This window comes from Ranitomeya variabilis, chromosome 1 (assembly GCF_051348905.1).
Source record: "Ranitomeya variabilis isolate aRanVar5 chromosome 1, aRanVar5.hap1, whole genome shotgun sequence".
Classification (NCBI taxonomy): domain Eukaryota; kingdom Metazoa; phylum Chordata; class Amphibia; order Anura; family Dendrobatidae; genus Ranitomeya; species Ranitomeya variabilis.
In genome coordinates this window covers 386039281-386067076 of record NC_135232.1, presented here as the reverse complement: position 1 = coordinate 386067076, position 27796 = coordinate 386039281, and the positions used below count along the sequence as shown (strand labels likewise).

Sequence of the window (27796 nt, the reverse complement as noted above, 5' to 3'; positions counted from 1 at the left end):
AAGAAGATTATGTGGCAATACTGAAGCAACATCTCAAGACATCAGCCAGGAAGTTAAAGCTTGGGTTGAAATGGGTCTTCCAAATGGACAATGACCCAACACATACTGCCAAAATGGCAACAAAGTGGCTTAAGGATAACAAACTCAATGTTTTGGAGTGGCCATCCTCAATCCTACTGAAAATTTATGGGCAAAGCTGAAAAGGCAGGTGCGAGCAAGACGACCTACAAACCTGGATTACTTATATCAGTTTTGTCAGGAGGAATGGGACCAAATTCCAACCACCAATTGTGAGAAGCTTGTGGAAGGATATCCCAAAATGTTTGACCAAAGTCATTCTGTTTAAGGGCAATGATACCAAATACTAATGAAATGTATGGAGACTTTTGACTTTGCAGTAAATAATAAAAATGCCTTAAAACATTCTCTCTCTCCCTCATTATTCTGGCATTTGGTAAATAATTATGATAATCCTAATTGGCCTAAAACAGAAAAGGTTTATACTGATTTCATGTCAGATATTGAGAAAAACATGCATGTGTCTTTTTATATAGTGTATATAAACTTCTGGCTTCAACTGTACATGCCTCACAGAAACTGACTATTTCACAGTCTTTCTCTTAGGATTTTATAAATCACATGTTGGTCCAGACCAATTTATATGCCTAAAATGTCTTGCCTAAAACTCATATTCATTATTAGGTAACTGGACTCCAGTAGATGCAACAGAAAGAACAACATTTTGGGGCCTCCTGCTTCACATAGTGATAAAGAAACAAGTACTCTGTCAATATTGGAATGTGGAAATTCTATATAATCGCTCCAATTTAAGCACACTGAGGCCAAGATCTGGCTTTATAATACATAATGCACAGTATCCTCTGAGAAGACCCAAACTTTGACCGCCTATTCCAAGTTTGGTCATTAATCACTTCAAGTCTACATTCCCCAAAAAGAATTGTGTAGACAAGTCACTAATCCACTTCAAGGATTGTTTTTGCCTCCAGCACGCCAAGTGCTGAGAGGGTTAATAGTAACCTATTTTATGGGCTGGTTTTAGTGGACCTCCATAGAGCGGGTGGGCGGAGGTCCACCGTATCTCCACATGCAGAGTCCTGACAGGACCTGTGTGAGGTCAAGGTCATGTGTCCATCACATGGGAGTTAAATACCTGGCTATGAGAGTCAGTGTGGGTTGTGTATTGGGAGAGCAGGAACTCCCACCTAGCTCCCAGAGGAGCTAAGGGACTGTGCGGGATAACTGCAGGTGAACCCTGCAGGGAATGGACTCATAAACGATGTTTTGATTGTTTTACCGTTATGCCAGCAAGGCTCTGTTTATTTTGCTGAACCCTGCCAAGGTTTATGCTATCCACAATAAACCAGCAGGTGATTCTCTACCAGAATGGTTCCTGTGTCTACCCGAGGAAGCAGCTAAGGCTGGTTTCACATTTGCGGCTGTGTCTGCAGCGTTTGACGGATACATCCGCATGCGTCTTGATTTCCTATCTTTAACATTGTAGACGCAGGTGCATGCGTTTGCTTACGCATGCTTTTTTTTCGCGGTGTGCGGCGGGGCGCGGCTAAGACACCATGTTGGAATTTTTGAGGTGGCAAATTTCCGTCAAATATGCGCAGGCATGCGCATACGGATGAGTGCGTTAAAAAAACCGCATTACTGTCTATGGGAACGCATGTCTTTGCGTACGCATGCATTCGATGCGCTTGCGTACTTTGGACTGCGCATGTCCAGGAACTGATTTAGAGACGCCCATTAAGACTCGGCCTCCTGGAAATATCAAACGCATGCGCAGAAAAAGCGCAAACGTATGTAAAAACGCATACAAACGCTGCTTTTTTTGCAGTCATGTGTAAGCTGATGCGGATAAAAAAACGCTGCGTTATCATGCGTATGTGGACGATACGCTGCGGACTCATCTGCAAATGTGAACCTAGCCTCAGTGGGTCAACCCCTCATACTGCCCAGTAAGAGAACAAGGTATGGATTTAGAGATTACAAGAGAGACATCTGGGTTGAACCTCCTCTCCTGTCTTCAAAGTGGAAAAATTGGTGAATTCACTCCTTGATCAGGATTGCATTACCACATCTATGTGGATAACCAACATCAACATCCCACTCTTCAAATCCCTCTCTGCCAGAGCTACTGCAGCATGAAGTACTGTGCGTGAAGCTTTGCTAATTAGGCCACAGTGCAAATAGTGAGAGCAGATCCCAATACAGCAACGCACTGCTGATGGTCAAGTATAAGGACAAGGTAATGTCTTTATCCTGACCACAATACGTGGAAATAGCAGCACCTCACCTCTGTATTAAGAAGTCCTTTATTAGATATGCATTAAAACCGTACTAAGTAATTCAACAACCTATAAATACGCTAGAGGCCGAGTGACCAGCACCAATTGGAACACTTAACACACCAACAGAAAATCGGTCACGAAGGGCTGCCCCTAATACGCCAAATCTATAATTAAAGAAATATATGCCCAACATTATACTGTGTAAAGGTACCTTCACACTCAGCAACTTTACAATGAGAACGACAACGATCCGTGACGTTGCAGCGTCCTGGTTAGCGATCTCGTTGTGTTTGATACGCAGCAGCGATCTGGATCCCGCTGTGATATCGCTGGTCGGAGCTAGAAGTCCAGAACTTTATTTGGTCGTCAGGTCGGCGTGTATCGTCGTGTTTGACAGCAAAAGCAACGAGGCCAGCAATGTTTTACATGGAGCTAACGACCAGTGAGAACGATAAGTGATTCACCGTTACGTCACAGGATCGCTCCTGCATCGTTCTGGAGCTGCTGTGTTAGACATCTCTACAGCGACCTAAACAGCGACGCTGCAGCGATCGGCTTGTTGTCTATATCGCTGCAGTGTCGCTGAGTGTGATGGTACCTTGAGTGCTAGGGATAGTCCTCGTTGAGTGGGTGGTGGTGGAATTTTTCTTTTTTTTTTATTTTTTTTTTTTTTAGGGTGCCAACCTCTGCGGTTAGGCAGGGTGGTAACAGACATAATTGAATACTAGAGTTTGCAATTTTCTTTTGGTGTGTCAAGTGTGCCAATTGGGGCAGGTCGATCAACCTCTAGTGTATTTACAGATTTTTGGATTACTTCGTACAGTTATAACATTGTTTTAATGTGTATCTAATTAAGGATTGATCTTTTTATTGTATAGTATTTTCTGTGAATGTTTACTTACTTGATATACCACGCGAGTTTGTGGTAAGAGGTCCCTACACGCAGACCCCCAAACCAGACTACATCCTGGTGTACAATAAGAACATGGGAGGGAGGATTTCTTGCTCTATCTGATCAAGTCCTCCAGCCTTACAGTGCCATGCAGAAAAGTGTGGTGCAAAAAGCTGGCCGGGCACTTTGTACAGATGGCACTGTACAACTCTTCCATGATATCATGATCTGCAGGCCAGACTGGTACATTCTTGCAGTTTCAGGAGGTATGATGTTTCTCAGAAAATAAGAAAGGGTTATATTATGTGATTGTTTGCTACAAAGGATGGCTTAGGGCATATCTATCTATCTATCTATCTATCTATCTAGATGGGGTCCTGGGCAATTGCTAAGTGAACACCACCCCCCACTGTTTTTAGGGCTTATTTATGGAGTAGGGCTTATATTTAAAGAATACTCCAAAAGAGCCTGTAAAGTTATACAAGAGCATATTTTCAGGGTTGGTCTTAATTTTGGGGTAACTGTACAAATCAAAGTCATGATATTCTGGAGTGGAAAGTGTTATATTGTTTGCTGCATTTTGGAGGTGCTTTTAGGTGGCATCTACCTAAAAAAGTGGTGTTCAAATACCCAAACACAGCCAGGCTCGTCCCAGGACTGTCTAAATGCAGAAACTTTCCCAATCCACAGAAAACCCGCTTTAAAGGTAATTATTTAATAGAAAATTACATTATACACAAGATGTTATTAGGGCATAGTCAAAGTTTTTTTTCCTACGTATAAATCTTTTTATTGCAAAAATTGTTTTGATAGTAACAAACCTCATGCATTTTGAAGTACTGCGGTCAAAAGTTGTTGGTGTCTGACCAATGGAATATCTTCAAAGGATGAATACCAACATCAACAATTTATGGAAAGATTTTAATAACAAATATCTTTCAAGTAAATCACGGTGCAAAGAAACACGCACTTAAAAACGCTTCCAGTCATATCCATAAAATAACACCATAAAATATCAGAAATATATATATAAAAAAAAGGTATAAAAATACAGTTTACAGCACATACAAAACCACCAAAAATCACAACATCTGCAAATCCAATCTTTACAAAAACATAAAACAGTTTAGGATTATATACAACTAGAAGGTGCATTGGCATGGGGGCTCCGATTTTAGGCCCACAGCTTTAATAAAAACACAGTAACTTGATTCATGCTGGATAACAGTGTAACTGCCATAAATTAAATAAGATAGTTCACATTTTTTCTGGAAATGCCCCTTGAGGGCATATATTACTCTAAAGTGTCTTTAAAGCTCTCTTTAATAGTTCAATATCTTTTCTTTTATTTGAGCTAGCTCTTCGACATTCATAGGCTTCATGCTGTACAGGTATATAGCTATCCAGTAGTCCCAAGCCCTGCCCAGCAGGACTCGTGAGCAGTCTTGTCCAAGATGGTTTCATCTTTCCATTGTATCCAATGAAGGCAATGCTACCTATAGAAAACACAAGAATTATAGGTTATAAATGGTATATTTTGCAAAGCCACCTATTAGGAAGTTTTAGAGCAGATCATGCTTCCCTCTGCCAACAAGCGTTTTGGAGATGGACATTTCATTCTCCAGCAGGACTTGGCACCTGTCCACACTGCCAAAAGTACCAATACCTGGTCTAAAAACAACAGTATCACTGAAGGCTGCTATCAAAGCAACCTGGGCTTCTATAACCCCTCAGCAGTGCCACAGGCTGATCGCCTCCATGCCACGCCGCATTAATGCAAAAGGAGACCCGACCAAGTATTGAGCGCATTTACTGACCATACATTTCAGTAGGGCAATATTTCAAATATTAAAATCATTTTTCAAGCTGGTGTTATAAAATATTCTATTTTACTGAGATAATGACTTTTGGGTTTTCATTGGCTGTAAGCCATAATCATCAACATTAACAGATTCACATAAATAAACACTTGGAATAGATCACTCTGTTTGTAGTGACTCTATATAATGTATTAGTTTCACTTTTTGTATTGAAGAACTGAAATAAATGAACTTTTTGAAGATATTCTAATTTTGTGAGATGCACCTGTAAGAGCTATACTAATTGCTTAGGCCATCAGCCATTTCTGATCAGTAACTGGCCACCACTGCAGTCTAGAAAGCAAGCAGTAAATTATAGAATTAAAAATACTATTGTTCTTGAGGATTTTCTTTTAAAATGTAAAGTGTTTCTGACAACAAGCTACTTTGCAATTTACAAGGGCAATTCTCAAGAAGTGAGTAAAATTGCAAAGTAACTTGTTGCACTAATTAAAGGGAATCAGTCTTCAGGTTTTTGCTATATAATCCGAGACCACCATAATAGAGGAGCAGAATCACTGATAACAGCAATGTATCACTGTATAACAAACTGCCTCATGCATCCTAGTCCGCCACACCACCACCGATTGGCAGATTTCTGTATAGGGACAGAAAGCTGTCAAGTGGTGTAGGCAGGGTTATACACAGCTCAACAACGGAGCTCAGCAGCAGAGAAAACCGTGACCATCAGAACTGCGGCACCCAGTAAACAAATTGATACATCACTGGAATCAAGGCCTCTGTCCTTACCTTGTGCTGCTGTAATCGTAAACCAATTGATACATCACTGGAATAAAGGCCTCCGTCCTTACCTTGTGCTGATGTAATCGTAAACCAATTGATACATCACTGGAATCAAGGCCTCTGTCCTTACCTTGTGCTGCTGTCAGATTACATAGCAAAAACCTGCTGGCAGATACCCTTTAAAGGGCAACACATTTTGCACTGGCAAAGTTTGATGGAGGGGAGGAAATAAAAAAAAAAGTAACCTTCAAATATGGTTTTTCACTGTGGAGACAAATTTGTGATATTACATATTGCAGTCACCCCAATTTATTAACTTTGTGGTTTTAAGGGTCTGTCACAACAGAATGGCTGTTAAAACCAGAATCCCTTTAAAGCTACTGATTAAAGACAAGGTGCTGGTAGTGGTTTAATAGGACCATTAACCCTTATGCTGCTAGGGGATTCTAGAACATTTTCACACTTTTGACATACAGAAAAAGCTTAAAAAAACTAAAATCTGCCATCAAATTAAAACTGGAAGAATATACATTTTTAGAAAATACGTAGTGTCAAAAACTCATTGTGGGCACACAGCCTTAATTTTACAAAATTGCTCTGAATAGTGGGAGGATGTGCAATACCCGGCCACCATCAGACTGAGCAGCTCCGTAACAGAGCACTTCCAGCTGCGGCTGACACAGAACGGCTGATCGGCGGGGGTGCCGGGTGACTTTGGCCCGGATCCCTTTTTACTGCAGTTGGGCACACTAGTCTTAATGAATTAGGATCTCCTTACACCATCAACCCCATTCACTTTGAAGCGCATACTACTTAATGAATTAAGTGCATATTACAACTGCCTTGTGCCTCCTGCAGAAATGTACTCCAGTCCCTGACTAGAGTAAACTATGCCACCATAGCAGTGTACATTTTCATGAACTTGATGGCCAGGTTTAGCTATACCCCATCCATGTGCAGCACATACTTGCATAACAGACCAAACCTGGCGTGAACGTAGCAAAATTCACAATATTTTTGAGCAACTTCCAAGTTGCACAAAAATTTTGCAACTCAATATGGTTTTTTTACTCTAGAATTCTGACGTAACCACCTTACCGAACTGACCCTTTGATGTCACCAGTATTCTCCATATCATTCACAAAAGTGAGAGAGTATTTGGGTTCAGCGGTCATGCCAATGCAGATGCAGTGTCAGAGACCCATAGCAGCAGCGGAGAGGAAGCACTCGAGCGGTGGTTAGTGAGTGAAGCTAATTTTGTTAAAAGTTCCAGGCTTCCTCAGTTTAAAATAGATGATTTTGGAAGCCCCCTTAAGTATGGAAGTGTGAGTGCAGTATTCAGATGTGCAAGTGTTCATCTTCAGAATCCTATAGTAGATTCCAAGACGCACTAAATATGACAATTAGAGAATACATATAGCCCGACTGGTAGAGGGGTGGGATAAAATGAAGTTCGTCTACCAGAACCTTTGAGACGGCATAGCTTCAGACAGTCTTGTTTCCTTCCTTCCTTCATAGTCAGGAAGGAAATCCTTACATCAGGTCTCCCCCCACACATCTTCTCCCCCACACACTTCAATCCAATTCGAAATTAAGCCGAAGTTACATTACCGGAGATTGGCTTCAGAAATGCAACATCATGGATGCACAGATCGTAGAGACTAGAGAGACTTACCAATATTTATTTTAAAAAAAAAAAAAGGATGGACAATGCACAATCACTAAAATTTGCTTTTATGTTGCCTCTGCAGCCAATCAATGGCCTCAGTGATGAAATCTGCATGTACAGCATATGGCTGCTGAGGCCAGTGATTGGCTGCAGTGGTTGTATGAATAATAGAACAACACTGCAAGACTTGTATGAACCACTGGAGCAGTAGGCAATTTTTATTTACCCAAATTTTGTAAACTCGTTGGTAACCTAACCACTTGAAAATGAACTTGAAGCAATATTAAGATCTTTAAGTGAGATATTAAATAATGTAAAGTGTACATACACATGTCTACTGCATGCTGTATAGCCATCTGAGGATTATGATCGTTGCAATGCACATGCGTCTTTTGAGAAGTAGTTTCCTAAAAGCGGACAATTGTAGAGCATTTTCATCTGCAGCTTACCTTTGTTCTGAAGAAATGCTGGTTTGGCTGTTCCGAGAGTGTATAACTGTTGTGCAATATTACCATAATCCACTATATAGCCACGTGATGCAATGGCAACTATTGATCTAATGAAGAAAATATCAAATTTAAATGTAAAAACCATAATAATATTCACAAAAAATCTACCAAGTTAACCCTTTAAATACCTAGCTATTTTTCCTTTCTTTCCTCGCTTTCTATCTATGAAGGCTTGTTTTATGCCTAAAGAGTTGTACATACAGGTGCTCCTAACAAAATTAGAATATTATCAAAAGTTAATTTATTTCCGTTCAATACTAAAAGTGAAACTCATTATATATAGTCTTTACAAACAGAGTGATCTATTTCAAGTGTTTATTTCTGTTAATGTTGATGATTATGGCTTAATCCCAAAAGTCATTATCTCAGTAAATTAGAATACTTTATAACACCAGCTTAAAAAATGATTTTCAAATCTGAAACGTTGGCATACTGAAATGTATGTTCAGTAAATGTACTCAATACTTGGTCGGGGCTCCTTTTGCATCAATTACTATATCAGTGTGGCGTGGCATGGAGGTGATCAGCCTGTGGCACTGCTGAGGTGTTATGGAAGCCCAGGTTGCTTTGATAGCAGCCTTCAGCTCGTCTGCATTGTTGTGTCTGGTGTCTCATCTTCCTCTTGCCTGACCTTAACCCCACAGAGAATCTATGGCCATTTAAGGCCCTCGAAGACCTTTTTTCAGGCCCTCAAGCAGATTCTCAAGGACTACATTCTTGGGCAAGGAGCTGTATTTTGATTGCCGCAAGCTCATTAATTTCATCTTGCTCTGTTAGCACACACATGCAGTGTTCACTACTGAACACTGAAGGGCATGCAATGAAAGATCGCGTCCTGAAACCAGTTCCAGAGTCAGAATGCACTTTGTGGGTGGAGTTTGTACGGCACCCGAAGGATGGTATAAACATCCAAATGGCCTTTCCAAGAAAAAAAAGATTCCCCACCCCTATGGGGTATTTTTGAATTTGCTGGCCAATCAAGCACAGTGATACTGTTGTTTTTAAACCAGGTATTAGTATTTTGGCAGTGTGGACAGGTGCCAAGGCCTGCTGGAGAATGAAATTTCCATCTCCAAAAAGCTTGTCGGCAGAGGGAAGCATGACGTTCTCTAAAAGTTCCTGATAGAGGGCTGCGCTGACTTTGGTCTTGATAAAACACAGTGGACCTATACGAGCAGATGACATGGCTCCCCTAACCATCACTAATTGTGGAAACTTCATACTAGACCTCAAGCAGCTTGGATTGTGTGCCTCTCCACTCTTCCTCTAGATTCTGGGACCTTGATTTCCAAATGAAATGTAAAACTTTATTTAATCTGAAAACACCTTGGACCACTGAGCAACAGTCCATTTCTTTTTCTCCTTGGCCCAGGTAAGACACTTCTGGCATTGCCTATTGGTCATGGGTGGCTTGATACAAGGAATGCGACACTTGTAGCCCATGTCCTGGATACGTCTATGTGTGGCGGCTCTTGAAGCAATGACTCCAGCAGCAGTCCACTCCTTTTGAATCTCCCCCAAATTTTTGAATGGCCTTTTCTTAATCCTTTCAAGGCTGCCGTTATGCCGGTTGCTTGTGCACCTTTTTCTTCCACTCAACTTTACATTAAAATGCTTGGCTACAGCACTCTGAACAGCCAGCTTCTTTAGCAATGACCTTTTGTGGCTTACCCTCCTTGTGGAGTGTCAATGACTGCCTTCTGGACACCAGTCAAGTCAGCAGTCTTCCCCATGATTGTGGAGCCTACTGAAACAGACTAAGGGACCTTTTTAATCGCTTAGGAAGTCTTTGGAGGTGTTTTTTGCTAATTATTCTAATTTATTGATATAATGACTTTTGGGTTTTTATTGGTTGTAAACCATAGAACACTCTGTTTGTAATGACTCTATATAATATAGGAGTTTAACTTTTTGTATTGAAGAACTGAAATAAATTCACTTTTTGATGATATTCTAATTTTGTGAGAAGCACCTGTATGTGAGTAAAATGGTTGTGTCCTTCATGATGTACTGAAAAATGGGAAACCAATTCTAAGTGGGATGAATTTGTAGGAAAAAAACAAAACAAAAAAACACACAAAATCACACAATGCCTCCACTGCTTCTTGGATTTTCTAATTACGGTATTTATTTTGCAGTAAAAATGACCTGGCACTGAGACTCCAAACCAGTACTATTTTAATTCTCCCACTGATGTACAAGGTGCTCAAAAACAGTGTCAAGAAGTTTATAAACCCTTCAGGTACTTCACAGGAACTGAAGCAACATGGAAGGAAAAAAATAAACATTTAAATTTTTCATAATTTTTACTTTAGACCCAAATTTTTTATTTTTTTTTTTACAAGGGTAACAAGAGAAAATAAACCAACATTTGTGCAATTTCATTTGTACACAGATAACCCATATATGGGGGAAAACCACTGTTTGGGAACACTGCAGTGCTCAGAAGAAAAGGAGCGCCATTTCACTTTTTGAATGCAAAATGGTCTGGACTAAAAACTACACCCCTCAAGGTACTCAAAACCACATTTAAGAAGTTTATTAACCCTTCAGGTGCTTCACAGGAATTTTTGGAATGTTTAAAATAATTTGAACATTTAACTTTTTTTTCACAAAAATTTTAATTCAGATCCAATTTGTTTTATTTTACCAAGGGTAACAGGAGAAATTGGACCCCAAAAGTTGTTGTGCAATTTGTCCTGAGTACGCTGATTCCCTATATGTGGGGGTAAATCACTGTTTGGATGCATGGCAGAGCTCAGAAGGAAAGGAGAGCCATTTCACTTTTTGAATGCAAAATGGTCTGGAATCGGAAGTGGACACCATGTCGCATTTGGAGAGCCCCTGATGAGCCCAGACAGTGGAACCCCACCCCAACTAGTTACTCTATATTGGAACCGATCTAGTGTTTTTCTCGTACATTAATTTTTTAATGTGGCGGCATATGTAATTTGTGTAGAGTCCATCAGGTTAGTATAGGAGTTGTACAAGTCAGAAATAAATGTATTAATCCATAGATGAGTGGTAGACTCTGAAACAGTCTTTCATATAAAAAACAGGTTTGTCAGGACAGGCGTCACACTGATAACTGGTGTCCTTTTGTATCCCCCTTCTGTAACACTTTGGAAAGAGAGGAAGGTCGCAAAAAAGTGCAGTTAGAAAGATTTCATGAGGAAAACATTGTCCTGGTACAACACGGGCACCTTCAGTTCCAGAAGTACTGGGGCCCGCTCCTTCCTGCCAAATATTAGGGCCTTGATCACTACTTCCCAAAAACTGAAGGAAGGTGTCAATCCGATTAGCACATCGTGAAAGCATAAAGAGTTATACACTGCCATCTATACGATGTGCACTGACAGCTTCTTGTACCATACCTTGGCTTTTCTCATGACACTGTATGGCTGAGGGATGACTACTCTACTGTGAGAAACAGCTGGCACCTTCATGCGTTCGAGGTATGCCAAGTCACGGTGATCGCATGAACGACTTGACATATACACAGCTCTGGCAAAAATGTAGAGACCACTGCAAAATTTTCAGTTTGTCTGATTTTTCTCTTTATAGGTATATTTTTGACTAAAATGTTAATTGTTCTTTTATTCTATAAACTACTGACAACATGTCTCCGAAGTTCCAAGCAATACGTTTTTTATTTATTTTATTTTCTGAAAATGAGAAATGGTAGTTTTTTTGTTATTTTGACAATTTCTCGTTTTCAGAAAATAAATACAAAATGTATTGCTTGGAACTTCGGAGACATGTTGTCAGAAGTTTATAGAATAAAAGAACAATTTACATTTTACTCAAAAATATACTTATAAAGAGAAAAATCAGACAAACTAAAAATTTTGCAGTGGTCTCTTAATTAATTTTTGCCAGAGCTGTATATACTGCATTGGTCAGGAAGGGATTACAAGGGTTATCCAGGACTAAGGGTCTTTTTGGCTCAGTAACTACCTGCCTGTTCTATCCGGCAGCAGCTAAGAGCAGTCACGAACCGCTCCCCACAGATTCAGCTGCTCCACATCAACAGAGCGGCGCTTCTTCTGGACTGCTCTGTCGACAGGGTGTAACTTGCAGTGTTGCCGATTCACAGCCCGCTTCCCACAGTCAGGCAGCAGGGTGCCAGCTCTCAATCAGGATAACATTGGCAGTCACGCCCAGTCAACTGAACAGAGCAGAAAAGAAGCTGCTGCGTGGCATCAGCACAGAATCGCCAGCAGAGATCTGCGCCTGGCAGAACAGGCAGATAGTAGGAAACTACCTCCTATTAGTTCTTAGGGCCATAGAAAAAAAAAATTACTACCACTAAGTTAGTATGCAAATGTATCTGAGAGTTTACTTAAAACATTGCACACAAAAAAAAAACACATCAAAGGATACCCCCAATTTTGTGTTTCACTTTTTCTAATACCTCTGCTAAGATTCTGTGGCATCATGCACTATAACTAGTATAATATCAGCATATCTCTAGCACAACCATATGATGGAAATTCTGAGCCCTGACCCTCATATGTTTTCTTTTTTCGGAGCATTTTCATTTTTATATAGGCTGATGCTTAACCAAGAGCACTGCTTTTATAGTTCCTGCATTCCTCCTGCTTTTTGTTATCCTACTTTAGACAGCAAGTTTCCAAGAAAGTAAACTTTAGACTAGAAGAAATGCATATATACCTTTTGGGAATTTTAATTTCCAAGTATTTTTCCAGTCCCTCAAAATCTTCTTGTGGAAAGTACAAGTCTTCTTTTACTGCTCCAGTGCAAGCGTCAATGACAACAACGAATAAACCAACTTTCTGGAAGGAATACTTGGTGCCATTAACCTGAAAAACACATGAAGGCAACACAAAGATTGCCAACCATAATAGGAATGAAATCCCTTTTCACTCACATCCTCTCATGCAAACCTATGATGACATGTCTTATAATAAAGACCCTTTCATCTTTCTGAAGAGTCTAGAAAGGTCAGCGCTAAGAAGTTACATTCACTCCCTGCTACAGGAGCCCAATATCGAGAAATCCCTGGACAGAATGACAGCCAAACATTAAAGTCAATAAACAGCAGGTCAGCTAATGTGTTACTTTCTACGCTTACAGGACAGTTCTTTACAGTGCAGAATGCTACCATGTCTACTTCCATTCATTCTCAAAATTATATTTTATAATCTCTAGGAACATGGTGAAAGACAACAGTGAAAACATAACTGCAAACTTGTTAAAGGATAGGCAATATCTTGGTGATCCCTGGGGGTCCCACCACCAATCCACACAATGAGTGGAGCAGAGGTCCAGCATGGGCACCTCAGCTGTATGTTCTATGGGATGGCCAGAAATAACCAAGTACTGTACTCCACTTTGTCTGACAGTCCCATAGACCATAAAATGGAGTGGCTGCCGAGCATGCAAACCGCCAATATATTCAACAAGGTGCTCTACATGGCTGCATTCTCAAGATCCTTGAATCCTAGGGATCAGCACCTCTGGATAGGTGATCATTTACTACTCCCTATTTTTGGATTACCCCTGCCTTTAAAAGTTGTTCTACAGCTGCAAAATAGACATAAATTTGGTTAAAATAGTCAATTAGAAAACATACTAATATTTAATTAGTCCAGGAGCTTCCGTTGTCAAATAGCTGCCCTTTCCCGGTCCTGTACTAATCACTTTAGAGGGCTTCCTGTCTCAACACATCACCAGAGCGGTATGTGAATGCAGCAGGCCAACTGATTATTTAATAGCTAAGGCCTCTTTCACACTAGAGTTTTTTGGAATCCGTCGCAATCCGTCGTTTTGGGTAAAAAACGGATGATGCAAATGTGCCTGCAGGATGCGCCTTTTGCCCATAGACTTGTATTGCCGACGGATTGCGACGTATGGCCATACATCGCGTCCGTCGTGCACTGGATGCGTCGTGTTTTGGCGGACCGCCGTCACAAAAAAACGTTCAAGGGAACTTTTTTTGTACGTCGGGGCTGCCATTTCCTACCGCGCATGCGCGGCCCGGAACTCCGCCCCCTCCTCCCCGGAACTTTACAATGGGCAGCGGATGCGTCGAAAAACTGCATCCGCTGCACACATTGTGCCGAAATTTCACAACGTGCGTCGGTACGGCGCGCTGACGCTTACCGACGTAAGTGTGAAAGAGGCCTAAGCCAGCCTCCTTTTTCATGCATCAGCTGAGAAAGAAGGGGGTGGAATAGCGATAAGAATAAGCACTCAGCCAGCCCCCTTCACATACCAACACCGGAAACTCTGTCCTGTGCACATACATAAGTGTAGGCGTGGAAATTAAGATTTCCTTGGTATCCAAATTATGGGGTCACCTACTTGACTTAACAGTAACCTACAAATCGAAGCATTTAGGTAGATTTTTTGGATGGAAAACCATATTCAGGCTTAGTCCACATGTGCCATTTAGAAGTCAAGCAGAACAAATGGGTGTGCTGGGTTCCGCTGAGGCTTTTAGCAATTGTTTCCCATAATAAATGTTTATTATTCTCCTTCAACAGATATATGGGCAGAGACTCCAACAAAGATGTGAACAGAGCTTAAAGGGAGGCGGTCAGCCTAAACATACTGTCCTACCTATAGGCAGGAACTCCAAGCAGGAAGAGGGGAGAAGATTTGGACTGAATCTTTTCACACCGACTTCTATATTACTTAGAATAGGTTTAGAAGTCCAGTGGGTGGCTGTACCGACTCAATTACGAGGCGAGACCGCCCACTGGACTCAAACCCACAGTATGCAGCACCTAGAAACATTAGTATCTTTAGTATTAACAGCGCGTCAAACTCTACATGTTAGAAAGAGCAAAAGGTTTAACCAGACAGGCTTATAGTTAGTCAGGGTTGGGGAGAACAATTTACTTTAATAGTATTCCTAAATGATTATTATAGGAGTATTGTGTTTTTCTGATTAGATGCATGAATCTGTTAAAGAAAAAAACAGCAAGTATACTCCTCGTAGAGGGGGGAAAGAAATACAGACTATTTTACGTCAGAATGGTAAATTTAATAGCCTGTGTGGGTTCCTACCGAAATAAAAGACATAGCAGCTCCTTGTTGGATTTCTTCCTTACTAAGTGACTGAATTTCCACAGGGAGGTAGATATTATGAGGATCACTGGTAAACACAACCTGCAATCAGAACATGAAATATACAAAAATCAATCATAAAATTCCTATCGTACACAGAGAAATACAAACCGATCACTAATAAATTGTACCAATATATATTTTAGTTTAGTTTTGTTTGTTTTTTTGCAAAGTAGCTCTCTTTAGGAGGAAGAAAGCAGACTTTACCCAATTTATAGGGTAGCCAGTAAAGGGTAGCTACCTCCAGCAATAGGTAGCACTGGAGAATCAGCTTTCTTCCTCTTGGAGGAGAGACAATTTGCATGGTCTTTCCTCAGGGAGACATACGCCAGCATGTGGCCTCCACAAAAATAAAAATATAAAATTGTAGGAGAGTATAGTTTATCCTACAAACTAAACACATTTTAAAATCAATAGATATTGGAATAGTAAGTTTCACAATTGGATGCATTTATCATCATTATATTCACTTTTAAATATAATTATATATATTCTTGTGCTGACAATCTTATTTAATTTATTATGCTTACTTATATCATATTCCTACATATTCTTGTGGCTCACAATGTAAATTCCCAATCAGTATGTCTTTAAAGTGCGGTAGGAAATCAGAGAACCCAAAGCAAATCCACACACTAACACAGTAATAAACAATTTCAGAAGTTGTTCTTGGTGAGATGTGAAATTATGACCACAGTGATGTGCCTCTGCTATGTACTGTGTAATGGCTGTGACCATGCAGCAGCACCGGTTGGCACATTACTCCCCTGGCCAGGAATTGTGGTTACTAAAGAGTACACAGCAAGAATCAGCTGCGATCCCATGCTGTCCTGTCTGTAAAGTAAATAAATTCCCTGCCTGTTTTATCACAGGAGCGACTGTTTCTGCCACATCATCAGCCCTCTGAGCACATCATAAATCAGAACATAAGTTCAGCGGCAGTCAGATCTTACATCATTGACCTGATTTATGCTTATCTCAGGGGGCTAGAGACATGGCAAAAATGCTCACTCATTTGATAAAACAGGCAGGTAAAAGGTTATATCTCCCAGAAAGCAGCAACTGCAAGTCACTGTTATGTTGTCTGTATAATCACTTCCTCCCCTGCCCAGGTGATGTGGTATGATCAGACCATATTCCTGTATGGTCAGACACAACCATTACATAGTACACAGCAGGGGACATTTATCAGATTATCTCAGCACAGGAACATTTTATTCAAACACATCCAATTGTGGAAATTATTATTATTCCAAATATCTATTTATTAAAATGCATTTTGTTCACGGAAAACACCCTTTAAATGTAATTGCCATTAGTCCAACTATATACTGGAAATCTACAGTGTTCAGACCATGACATGTAGGCTGTATCTCCAGCAAATCGACACGTATATATATACTAGCTGTTTCCAGCCAGCTAACGCTCGGCATGCTCATTGCTATCTAATTAACGCTGCTAGTGATTAAACTAAAGTAAATAATGACAACATTCAATAGCGCTTACGCAGGTGGTAAATTAACTTAAAATGAAGTTAATAATAATAATAATAATAATAATTAAAAATCAGAGTAATACTAATACATTTTATTCACAGTGTAAAATAAAAAGCAAACTGGATTCCTGTGGTAATGTGTGAGGACGGAGCCTCGTGTGGTAATGTGTGGGTACGGAGCCTCGTGTGGTAATGTGGGGGGACGGAGTCTTGTGTGGTAATGTGGAGGGACGGAGCCTCGAGTGGTAATGTGTGGGTACGGAGCCTCGTGTGGTAATGTGTGGGGACAGAGCCTCGTGTGGTAATGTGCAGGTATGGAGCCTCGTGTGGTAATATGGTGGGATTATGTGTGGTAATATGGTGGGGGGGCGGAATTATGTGTGGTAATGTGGTGGGGGAGCGGGATTGTGTGTGGTAATGTGGTGGGGGGGCGGGATTGTGTGTGGTAACGTGGTGGGGGGCGGTAGTGTGTGTGGTAACGTGGTGGGGGAGCGGGATTGTGTGTGGTAACGTGGTGGGGGGGCGGGATTGTGTGTGGTAATGTGGTGGGGGGGCGGGATTGTGTGTGGTAATGTGGTGGGGGAGCGGGATTGTGTGTGGTAATGTGGTGGGATTGTGTGTGGTAATGTGGTGGGGGAGCGGGATTGTGTGTGGTAATGTGGTGGGGGAGCGGAATTGTGTATGGTAATGTGGTGGGGGGGCGAGATTGTGTGTGGTAATGTGGTGGGGGAGCGGAATTGTGTGTGGTAATGTGGTGGGGGGGCGAGATTGTGTGTGGTAATGTGGTGGGGGGGCGGGATTGTGTGTGGTAATGTGGTGGGGGGGTGAGATTGTGTGTGGTAATGTGGTGGGGGGGTGAGATTGTGTGTGGTAATGTGGTGGGGGGGCGAGATTGTGTGTGGTAATGTGGTGGGGGGGCGAGATTGTGTGTGGTAATGTGGTGGGGGCGGGATTATGTGTGGTGATGTGGTGGGGGCGGAGCTACTGTGCAGGGGGCGGGATTAGCGAGTAATCACGATGCTATATATATATCATTAGTGAACACACAAACTAGTTGTGCCACCTAAATTTACCTCAGTTTAGTGATACAATATTACACTTTACTACCAAACTAGCCAAGTGCTAAGAGCCAGAAGTGCATTTAACAGCCAAAAACAGATTCAGGTGACATTTAGGAGATGGCTTTATTTGCTCCTTACTGAGAACATTACGACACATCGGGAACACTTTGCAATTCATCCTTCACTCACATACAAGGCTGGATGTCTTCAGCTTTGCCATTCATGTGTGGTGTGTGGCTGACATTTGGTAGTCCAGCCAAAATAACAAACATCTCAATACAGTGCACGTGTCGAACAGAAGGCCAATTACATAAACAGCAGCTTCGCTTAGTAGATCGGATACCTCATAAATATCTATAAAAAAAAGTCATGTTCTATTCGAGCAGTTTCTATGCTTTGAGACCGGAGAAGGATTTTGCTAGATACTTTTCACATTTTCAACTGTTGGATCCAACGATCTTTTGGACAAGGATAGTTACAATTTCCTTTTAATATTTCCAAGACATGCATTTCTTGGTAAACATCTGGAGGTCAACCTTGTGAATTTGAAGGTCTGAAGCAGAACGTTTTAATGAGTTTTTTTTTATGTTAGTTATTGGACAAGCTTTTCTGAGAAACTCTGCTCATAAAACCCAAAACATGGGGTGCAGCTATTTCACTAGTGAACCCATTCATCCCTATGAAAACAGTAAGTAATGCCCATTCTTCTGTCCTTAACTGCTAAATATAGTTTTTTGTCATTTTTTTTTTTTTTAATCTTCATAGTTCCGTTAAGCGAATTAACTCTTTCCGGTTGGTGATCTTTTCGTTGGGCTTCATGCATATGGCCTTGTAAAGTACCAAAATATGACATCCGTAGGTGCATCGCCTATTACTGCCACTTCATAAAGCTCCAACTGAATGTGAACCTATCGGCTTGAAAACGTTGTTCAATATGTTGTACAGTAGGCAAGACTAACAGATTAATATATAGGCTTGTGGGAAAAGATTCAGTATAATTTGTATTTTATTCATCAAAATCTCTGCTCATTGCAGGCTTCGCAGTCAAGTGGGTGGTCATAATCCGTGAATAACAATCTTCCCTCCCCTCTAGCTGTCAGTCACTGATGAGGACCACCTCCTTGATATCCCTCCTCATTCAGAGCTTAGCAGTCAATGAATTAAATACAAGTTGTAGTGAAGCTTTTCCCACAAACCTATATTAATCTGACCAGCTTCTCCTGCTCCTCAAACAGCATATTTCATTTAACAAGTCCCCTTTAATAACGAGAGTGGGGTTTTTTCTGCTGCAGTCAATGTACTTCAGACAGAAAGAAAATAAATTGTGACAAGCTCGATCACATAACATTATCAAAGTATTCATCGCTAGAAGCATTGCATAGGGAAACTCCCTCTATAAATTCTCATAAGTCAAAATTTCTGCAACTACAAAATATGAACATTGTATGCATGTATAAAGTATCTAAAAGAGGCCTCTCGCTCACCTAATCAGATATTGTAAATCATTTTATGGTTTCTAATCATGCATCAATTAAAAAAAAAAAAATAGATTTAATTGATCCTGCTCCTTTTTTCTGTATATTTCATTGGTCCTGCACCTTTTTTCTGTATATTTCATTGGTCCTGCACATTTTTTGTGCATATTGCTCACAAGTATTTTCCCCATGCAGCCTCAGGATACCTTTGTAGGCTTGGTTAATTTTTTTGGGGGGTGAATATAAAGAGGTACAACAGGTATATTTCCACTCACCGGCTTATACATGTGCGCATATTGAGAATTCTAGAACAGTTTGTCAAAAGTTAAGCTGACCATATATTGGAGTTCCAGCTATTAAAATTATATATTGAAGGAGTCATCCAGAAAAAAAAAAAGAAAAAGACGGACAGAGGAAGGAGGAGGCCCTGTGGCAGAACAGTGGTACTGAGATGCACTAGACCGCAATGAGACAAAGCCAGCCACCATTCCCATCTGTGTCCTATTAGATCGCAGTTTTTCCACTATAAGCCATCAGTACCTGAGATGCTCCACAGTCGGTGCAAGCTGCAGTTGATTTAACCGGCATTGGTTTTGTTGCTGAAGGTGCTTTGGCATATTTGGGGTATGTTTTGGCCATGCAGTTGCTAGTAGTTTTGGATCGAAATGTGGCGTTGATCATAACCCTTTCACAACCCTGAGAAGAGCAATAGCTGTGGCCATCACGATTGTGTTTTGCTTGGAGAAAGAGGAAAAGCAATCTAAAGAAGATAAAAAAAAACTATTAAAATTGTAGTTATTAAAACATATCTAAGTGGACCTCAGAGTTATGCAGCTACTGAAAAAAATGGGTGCTGACAATTCTAAAATGGGAGTCTTCTTTTAACTTTAGCTTTGAAAGTATCAATAATCTATGCAAATAGTACACTTTACGCGTCAGCCATACATATTAGATAGCAGTCCATGCACTCAGGAAGATAAGGATAGCAGACACACTGTGTTAGCCCTGCTCCAATGTCTACACTCAAAGCCACACTCCAAGAAAAACGGATGTGCAGGGTCTGACAGATTCAAAAGGAACGTTCCCTTAAGTTTCGAGGCAAAGTAATATGGTGCCTCCAGGGATATGAAGCCCACACAAATGCACCTTGGGGGAACAACCTGAAGGAAGTTTCCATACTCCAACTGTTCTGTATTTAATATAGGCAAGCCATACTGAACTAACAAAGTAATGGCTCTTAAATTCAGTCTCAATATGAAAACCATCTGTCTGAATGAAGAGTAGAACAGTTTGTTGAAATAGGCTTACTGCGGCCAGGAAAGACCGGACAAGCGAAGAGTTAAGAGATTTTGGTTCAGTACTGCCCACTACATACAAAAGCTTAACTAGGCTACAGTTTGTAAGAGACAGAAGTTGAGTACGATTAAAAAGATAAAATAAAAAATGTTCTTAAATATTTTGAAACTTTAAAAAAAAAAAAAAATGAAGTCATCTCCCACCACCACAGCCTAAATGCCACTTGAGTACATTTTTATGATTGAAACTGTAGTTCGTAAAGTGTATGGAGGATCATGAAGCATGTGTAATGTAAAGAGGTGCTTGCTAAAAACAGGTTCTCTTGATCCAGTGCTCCAGCATGCTTTAAAGAAGCAGTCCCATTAACATGTATATCCTCTATATTATATACCGTAATATGATTGCAGCATAGTAAGTGTGCTTACAATTGCTCATTTTGCCTTTCTATCCAGCTAATTCTAATGGACTAGTTGAATCCTAAGCTCTATGTAGAAACAGGAGGTCAGTTTTCCCTGTATGACTCACTAGTCACTGCAAGAGTCAAAGGCAGGGGTAAGAAGTGGAGTAGCTAAATCAGGAGTTTAAAAAATAAAAATAATTAAAAAAAAGGATGAATGCAGGAATATGAGACTTCCTGTTTATCCATACAGAAGAAAAGAAGAATTAGCTGGGTAGAAAGGCAAAATGAGCAATTGTAAGTACACAGTGCTATAAAATATATGGTGACTGCAATATATTAATGAGGATGAAAACTCTGATGGGAGGAGGAGTGCTTCTTAAAAGAAGCTTACCCTGTGCTGTTATCAAAAAAGAACTTCCCCTCTGTCCGCCTCTTCTGCAGTTCTTCTATGGAGGACACAGGTTGGTATTCTTCTACAGGGAAAGTTTGGCTCTTGACAATTTGTGACATCACCTGAAAGCTTGTATCTGGTGGGTAGCAAAGACCAACTCTAAACCAGTCCCCTCTGCAAAGAAAAAAAAATTACATATTAAAAAGGACCTCATGAATTACAGTATTAAATACACAATTGAGGATATAACAATGCAAATTTCTAAATAAATTAATTATTTAGCTGGGGCTGAAAATCAAGAAGGTACGTCCTATTCCTATGGAATGCTTCCTGAAAGCCAAGCATCATAACTCAATGTCAGAGCCTGGTCTCACAAATAATCTTTGAGTTAAGGCATATGAATTACAGGAAAGTAATGGAACAACTCTAAATAAATGTTTTTAGAAGATGCTTAACAAAGCCAAAACTATGGATGCAGTGTCCAGGTGCCTGCAAAGTTTTTAATCTTGCAACATAAAATGAAAAGCCAGAAAGAACTATGGAGAAGTAATCGGCTTACTTGTCAAAGTTAATAAGGTAGAGATGAATAGTCTGTGGAGCCTGTGCATTCCAATGAATGGTGTATCCCTTTTCCAACATCACCACCGGCTGATATTGCTGGTAAGGGGCTTTCTGGTTGATTCCTCGTAGGGTCATGGGATTGGAAGGATACTCATCTCTCACAATGGACATGGTGAGATTTTGGGGATTTCGAGCTTGAATATAGACCTTGTTGGAAAATATATAAAGAAACGAAGTGTTAAAAAACTTAAGGGGAGATATTCTTCAAGACTGGTGTATTGAACAAAACAATATTTGGAATTGAGAGTCCTCAGCGGTTGATACCTTTTAATGGCTAACTGAAAAGATGGTAAACAAATTGCAAGCTTTGGAGACTACTCCGGTCTCTTCATCAGGCATAGACTAATAGAATTGAACGAAACACACACTTCTGGCTGAACCACAGGCATCGTAAATCAGAGATCTCAGTTATTGTAAACTTGTAGTTTTACTCAAACACTGCAGCATTTAGGAAAAAGAACACTTTAAAACGGCAGCTGAGGACAAGACTGTTAGTTACAACGAATCCGGTGAGGACCTGTCTCATGGACCAGTCATTCTAATTGCATTTTGTTCCCGACTGTTGTTTACATGTCTGCAATGTTTCTGTAGAAATCTACTTAAACATTTTATTCTGAAACGCTGCATCAACAGAACCAGTCTGCAATTCATGCCGCTAGTGAATCAAGCAGCAGAAATCATCTGCCAGGTTTTGATCATCCAGGGATCATTGGAATAAAATGCGCACGCCAAAAAACATCACTACATTTATTGCAAGATCCAATTTATATAATGATTGGCATTCTGAGTTGTAACACCAAACCACAATGGATAATTTTCAGAAGAGACTTTAGAAATTACTACACATTCCAATAAAATAAAGCAAAGAGGGAGGCCTCCATCTTGGAACCCATGGATTTGTAGTAATTTTGTTAAAAAATATTAGTGACAGTATGTGTATTCCTGTTTATTGTGACAGGACGATTTTTTTATTATGAAAAGGCAGCTTTCTCAGATAAGAGACTTGTGAAGCAAACAATTCTATTTTAGGAGGACCATATGCCCATATGGACAGGTGGTGGTCTCCATGAAACAACCCCTTTATTTTACAAGAACAACAAAAGCTAGACCTTTAGTTCTATTCACATAACAAGTGGTGCAACATGGTCACAAAAATAGAAATACTGAAGAGTATGAATGAACTAACCTGAGCATATTTTCCACTGCAGATGACCCCATTCCATTCTGTAACGTTCCCACATTTAGGATGTCTGACCAAGAAGTTGTCCATTCTTGCTACATAAGTATCATTATAATTTGTTACAGATCCATCCACATCATGGAAGATAGAGTTTTTGTCTCCGTCCATATCACCAGTTTCAAACCATGGCCCAGACTGCCCAAAGAACGCTCTCAATGAAACCTAAAAGGAAGTAAAAAATAAATGAATTATTCTAAATTACGCCAGACGAATTGTTCCTTTGTTCAGTAGGTCCAGGGACATGTTCCATTTTTTCATATGAGCCTGTACGTTGACTTGTTTTAGGTTAATCTGCGAAACACCTACGGGTTACTAGTCTACACAACTCGGTGGACAAATATGAAGTAAAATTGAACAATCGAACAATGAGGGGTTACCTCCTCCACCTTCCCCCAATACTGTGGGAGAATGCCCTGAATGAGAGCTGTAGAATATAAAAAGGGGGCTGCCTCTGTTTCCAGAGAGACTCTTCAGGACATCAGCTGAGGGACCACTATTCCAGCTGGTGGAATACCCATTCTCTGTAATTCAGTGTCTCAGCCCATCAGACCTTGTAGACCTTCCTCAAGAGATGAGTTTTCAGGTTGTGTCTGAAGGTCTCAATTGTGGGTGACAATTGGCAATCAACTCACTGCCACTGAAGCCGCTCCTCTCCCCTTATGTATTAGTCTGCCACGGTTAGGCCGGGGATCCCATTAGCATATCATATCCGATGATTCTCTCATGCTCATGTGATATGCTAATGACGCTCGGATCCTGCTCTTCTGTGAGTGGGAGCATGAGAGAATCACAGCAGAGCTGCGAAGGAGACGGAGAAAGTAATTTCTCCATCTCCTCTGCTTCCAATGCATAGACTTATATGGATGCGTGCAATCCCATTCTCAGGTGCATTTGCAGCATGCTGCCATTTTCTCATGCTGATTCTGCATGCGAAAACAATCGTAGATGTGAGCTGCACCATAGAGAAACATTGGGGAGAGTGCGTTCCGATTTTTTATCGGATTGCACTCGTCCGATTGAATCGCAAGTGTGAATGAGCCCTTATATGCATTTTGTATGTAAACCCTCTTCATATGCACAGCACCATGGAATCAATGGTGCTTTAACAAGAAATAAGTCTTAATATTTGACTTTTTAGGAGATCAATTCAACTTTTTGAAAAGCAGAACAGCCAACAGTATTACAATAGGTTTCTGAGCTTAAGTGAAGGCACATGTTATTAACCTCCACAGTGTTTAATATAGGAAAGCTGGCCCAGATGGGTAGTAAAATATACAAAGGAAGCAATGCTATAATCAAAAGATGCGGTCTGCTGTACGACAGATTTCTAGTTTAAAATACAGGAGAGCCAAAGATTCAAGAAACAAATTTTTCATCCTCTCTAGTACTGAAGTCCAATAATTAAGCACAGAAGTAGAACACATGTAATTGTCACAGAGCATACTCACTACATAGTTAAGGCAAAATGTTTAGAATCATTGTACAGTAAAGAAAAAATTTTATACATCTTATTTTGCAGCTGCTGTTAGGCTATGTTCACACTAGACGCTTATTCAGTGTTTTTTTCTGCAGCAAAAAATGATCTCTTGGCGGGAAAGACGCTGTGGCAAAAATGCAGGTTTTTCTGCGGCTTTTGCCACAGTTTGTCATGCTACATTTGTCTATTGTACATGCTGATAAAGTTTAGTGCAAACAAAAAAAAAAACAACTACTGACTATTTAATCAGGTGTTGGCACAAAAAAAAAAAAAAACGCTGCAAAACCTGATACCTGCATTTTTTTTATGCTGATTTTCAGTGTTTCACCTCCCATTACTTTCAATGGGTGAAAAACACGCTGAAAGTAGTGACATGCTCGAAAAACCAAGAGGAGCACAAAATCCTGATGACAAAAAAAAAAAAACTAGCTGTGTGAATGAGATTTCTGAAATATCCGACTTTGCTGGTACCGTAAAACACTGCTGAAAATATGGGGGAAAAAAAAGCCTAGTGTCTAGTGTGAACATAAACATAGCCTTAGAGTCTCAGGTTACCATGCGGCACTTGTAGTGGTGACAGGTTAGTGAGGAAAGCATCAAGACCCCAGTCCTGTGTCTGATCGGACATGGCTCAGATTATGCATTGAAATTGGAGGATTATCTGCATGTCATGCTTGTAAAGGGTTTTTTTCTCCTCAATTCGTATGTACAATTTTGGCTACATGGTGGGGGGAACACACAAAACCTTTGCAACGGAAATAAATAGACAACTAAAGGCTCCCATTTTCTTATGAAATTCTCCTTCAGAATGAAGGTGGAGGCTCAATAGGACTCTGTCAAACCAAGCACGAGCTCTGTGCACCCTTGCATGGCCAAGCATAAGTGCATCTTCTCATCTACCGTACTTGTTTTCCATCTATCTGCACCCTTCTTTGGCCCCATAAAGTCAGAGCTGTCAAAGTAGTGAAGGGGGTGCAGACACAGGGAAACAAGTAGGTGGGAAGGTACATATAAAGGTTTATGCAATGGCGCAACAAATGCATGTACTTAATTTTAACAGACTCCCTTTAAGCCCCACCATAAACAGACCAACATCGGCCGATATCGATGCGTTAGTCTGACATGGCCAAAACTAAGAACGCTCTGACGTTTGAAACGCTTTGGGATTTTTATTGCGCACTGTGTCCGAAGGTTTTAATTGTACCAATAAACTATGGATTTAATTACTGAAGTTCACACATCTTATTTTACTCACATAGCGCCATTGATTCCACAGCCCACTACAGACAACATTATGACTGTCCCCATTGGGGCTCCAAGTCTAAATTCCCTATCAGTATGTCTTGGGAGTGTGGCAGGAAACCAACACAAACACGGGGCGTATAGACAAACTTGCAGATGTCCTTGGCTGGATTTGAACCCAGAACGGCAGTGCTGCAGAGCGACAGTGCTAACCACTGAGCCACCGTGCTGCCATCCAAATGTCTTGGAAGGTCTTGCAACACTTTCCTTATCAGCTGGCAGAGATGTCTGTTGGTGGCTCTCAGAGAACACTGAAACAATCGGCTAAATAAGCACCTCTGTGTAGATGTGGGAGACGGTGTGACGCATCGCACAGGAGAAGGGGTGTGCCGACTTAACTGACCTCTGGGGAGGGGAGAGAAGCATCCAGCAGGGATTGGCTCTCTGGCACCACCACTTGCCCCAGGTCAGTCAGGGAACTGCACCGAGGACAAATAGTCACCGGAAAGGCTTTCCTTATAGGTACAAGTTATTGAGGCGCTCCCAGTGAGGGGGATAAACATCACCAGTCCAGACTGGAGATATATATGTAAACCTCCCGGAAGTCACTGTCAGGGCTCCTCACTAACACAGTATGGTATGTTGCCACCAGTTCCTCGTTCGATATAAGCTCCGTCCGACGACAGGCTTATATCAGGTCAGAAACCAACCCGGGTACGGGTAGCGTATAATAACCAACTGAGAGTGCGGACATGGGGATTCGTGAATCATGATAAAAGAGCAGCCCAAGCTTAATTTTATATTTAATCGGTGAAAGGTGCACTAGAAAGAGATATACATACATACACACACAGATATATAGGTATACAGTCAGGAGTGAAGTACAAGGGTAGGTACAGATATTGTGCTATGTGGCATCTGACCACAGGGAGGTGCTGATGGATCGCAGGTCCAAATCTTTGTTACGTGATTTTCTGGCCATGTCAGCTAACGGGCCTCCTGCCAGTAGAAAGACTGAGTCCAAATATGAGGAGCTGCCTATTATCCCCTAAGCTGCCCCCTCCCACACGCTGCTCCCACCCCTGGGCTTGTGCAGCCTCCCTCCTCCCACATCTGCGAGTATGGTTTTCTGTCCAGAACCGTGGATGCTCATAACTTTCCGCCTGAGGATATAACTAAGATTGCGGCGGCGCCACTGGGTTCTGCTGGATTTTATCTGTGCAGGGAAACCAAATATGGTTACCATATTTAATTCTTGGTAGCTATGCTTTATATCTCAATAACGTAGAGTTCTGGTGGTGGCTGTATGGGATGGACTTGTGAGGAAAGGAATGCAGATTACGATTATATGCTCGGCTAGGCTCAGAGATATTGCATTCTTTTATTATAGGTCATTTTTTAGATTCAATATCTTAGATCCTTGTGCTGGTTTAGCCTGGGATCTGTGGTGCCACAATATCAGACTGAGTCAAACAAAGGGAGCCAGTTCAGCACAAGAGTTCACACCCCTGTAATAATTGTTGGGGACACAGGGTCTAAGCTTTTTCCTCCCCCCCTCCCCTGAGGAGAACTTCAAAGGCCTATTTGCTCCAGCTAATAAAAAAAAACACTGATCTGGGGGAATGCCAAAGGTGGTGGCTGAGTTTGGAGCAAGTATTCCTGGGCCAAGCTGCATCTGATAGAGAATTCCATCACATATCAAAATTATATTAATTAGATACCATTTTCCCATATCTCAGAGACGGCATTAATTGCCATTGTACAAATAAGGACAACAAAGCTAATCCTTGTGGGGCTTTGCTGCAGACCCCCAGCAAATCTCTCAAATTACTGCAATAGATGAAGTAGTAATCAGGTGTCAGATTATACACATATGTAAATACATTTCATATAGAAATGTCAAAAGTAACAAAGTTAGGATCGAAAAGATACAACTAAAAGAATTCTTCCTTGCTAAGGGGTTAAGAGCGCCGTATAATTATAAAGCATCCTGTTGGCTGTAATGACATCAT

The 27796-nt window shown here is 40.8% G+C and overlaps 1 protein-coding gene across 1 annotated transcript in view; it reads right to left on the bottom strand.

The window, feature by feature from the left end:
- Positions 1-4112: 4112 nt before the first annotated feature.
- The window catches only part of CEMIP2 (cell migration inducing hyaluronidase 2), a 142917-nt gene continuing 119233 nt past the window's right edge, over positions 4113-27796 (bottom strand). The window contains exons 17-24 of the mRNA XM_077249053.1: positions 23012-23227; positions 21764-21972; positions 21205-21378; positions 19658-19877; positions 15027-15128; positions 12666-12814; positions 7932-8038; positions 4113-4706 (exon numbers count right to left, since the gene is read on the bottom strand). Of these exons, the coding sequence (XP_077105168.1) occupies positions 4510-4706; positions 7932-8038; positions 12666-12814; positions 15027-15128; positions 19658-19877; positions 21205-21378; positions 21764-21972; positions 23012-23227 (1374 nt within the window). The 3' untranslated portion in view covers positions 4113-4509. The remainder of the gene's footprint in view (positions 4707-7931; positions 8039-12665; positions 12815-15026; positions 15129-19657; positions 19878-21204; positions 21379-21763; positions 21973-23011; positions 23228-27796) is intronic.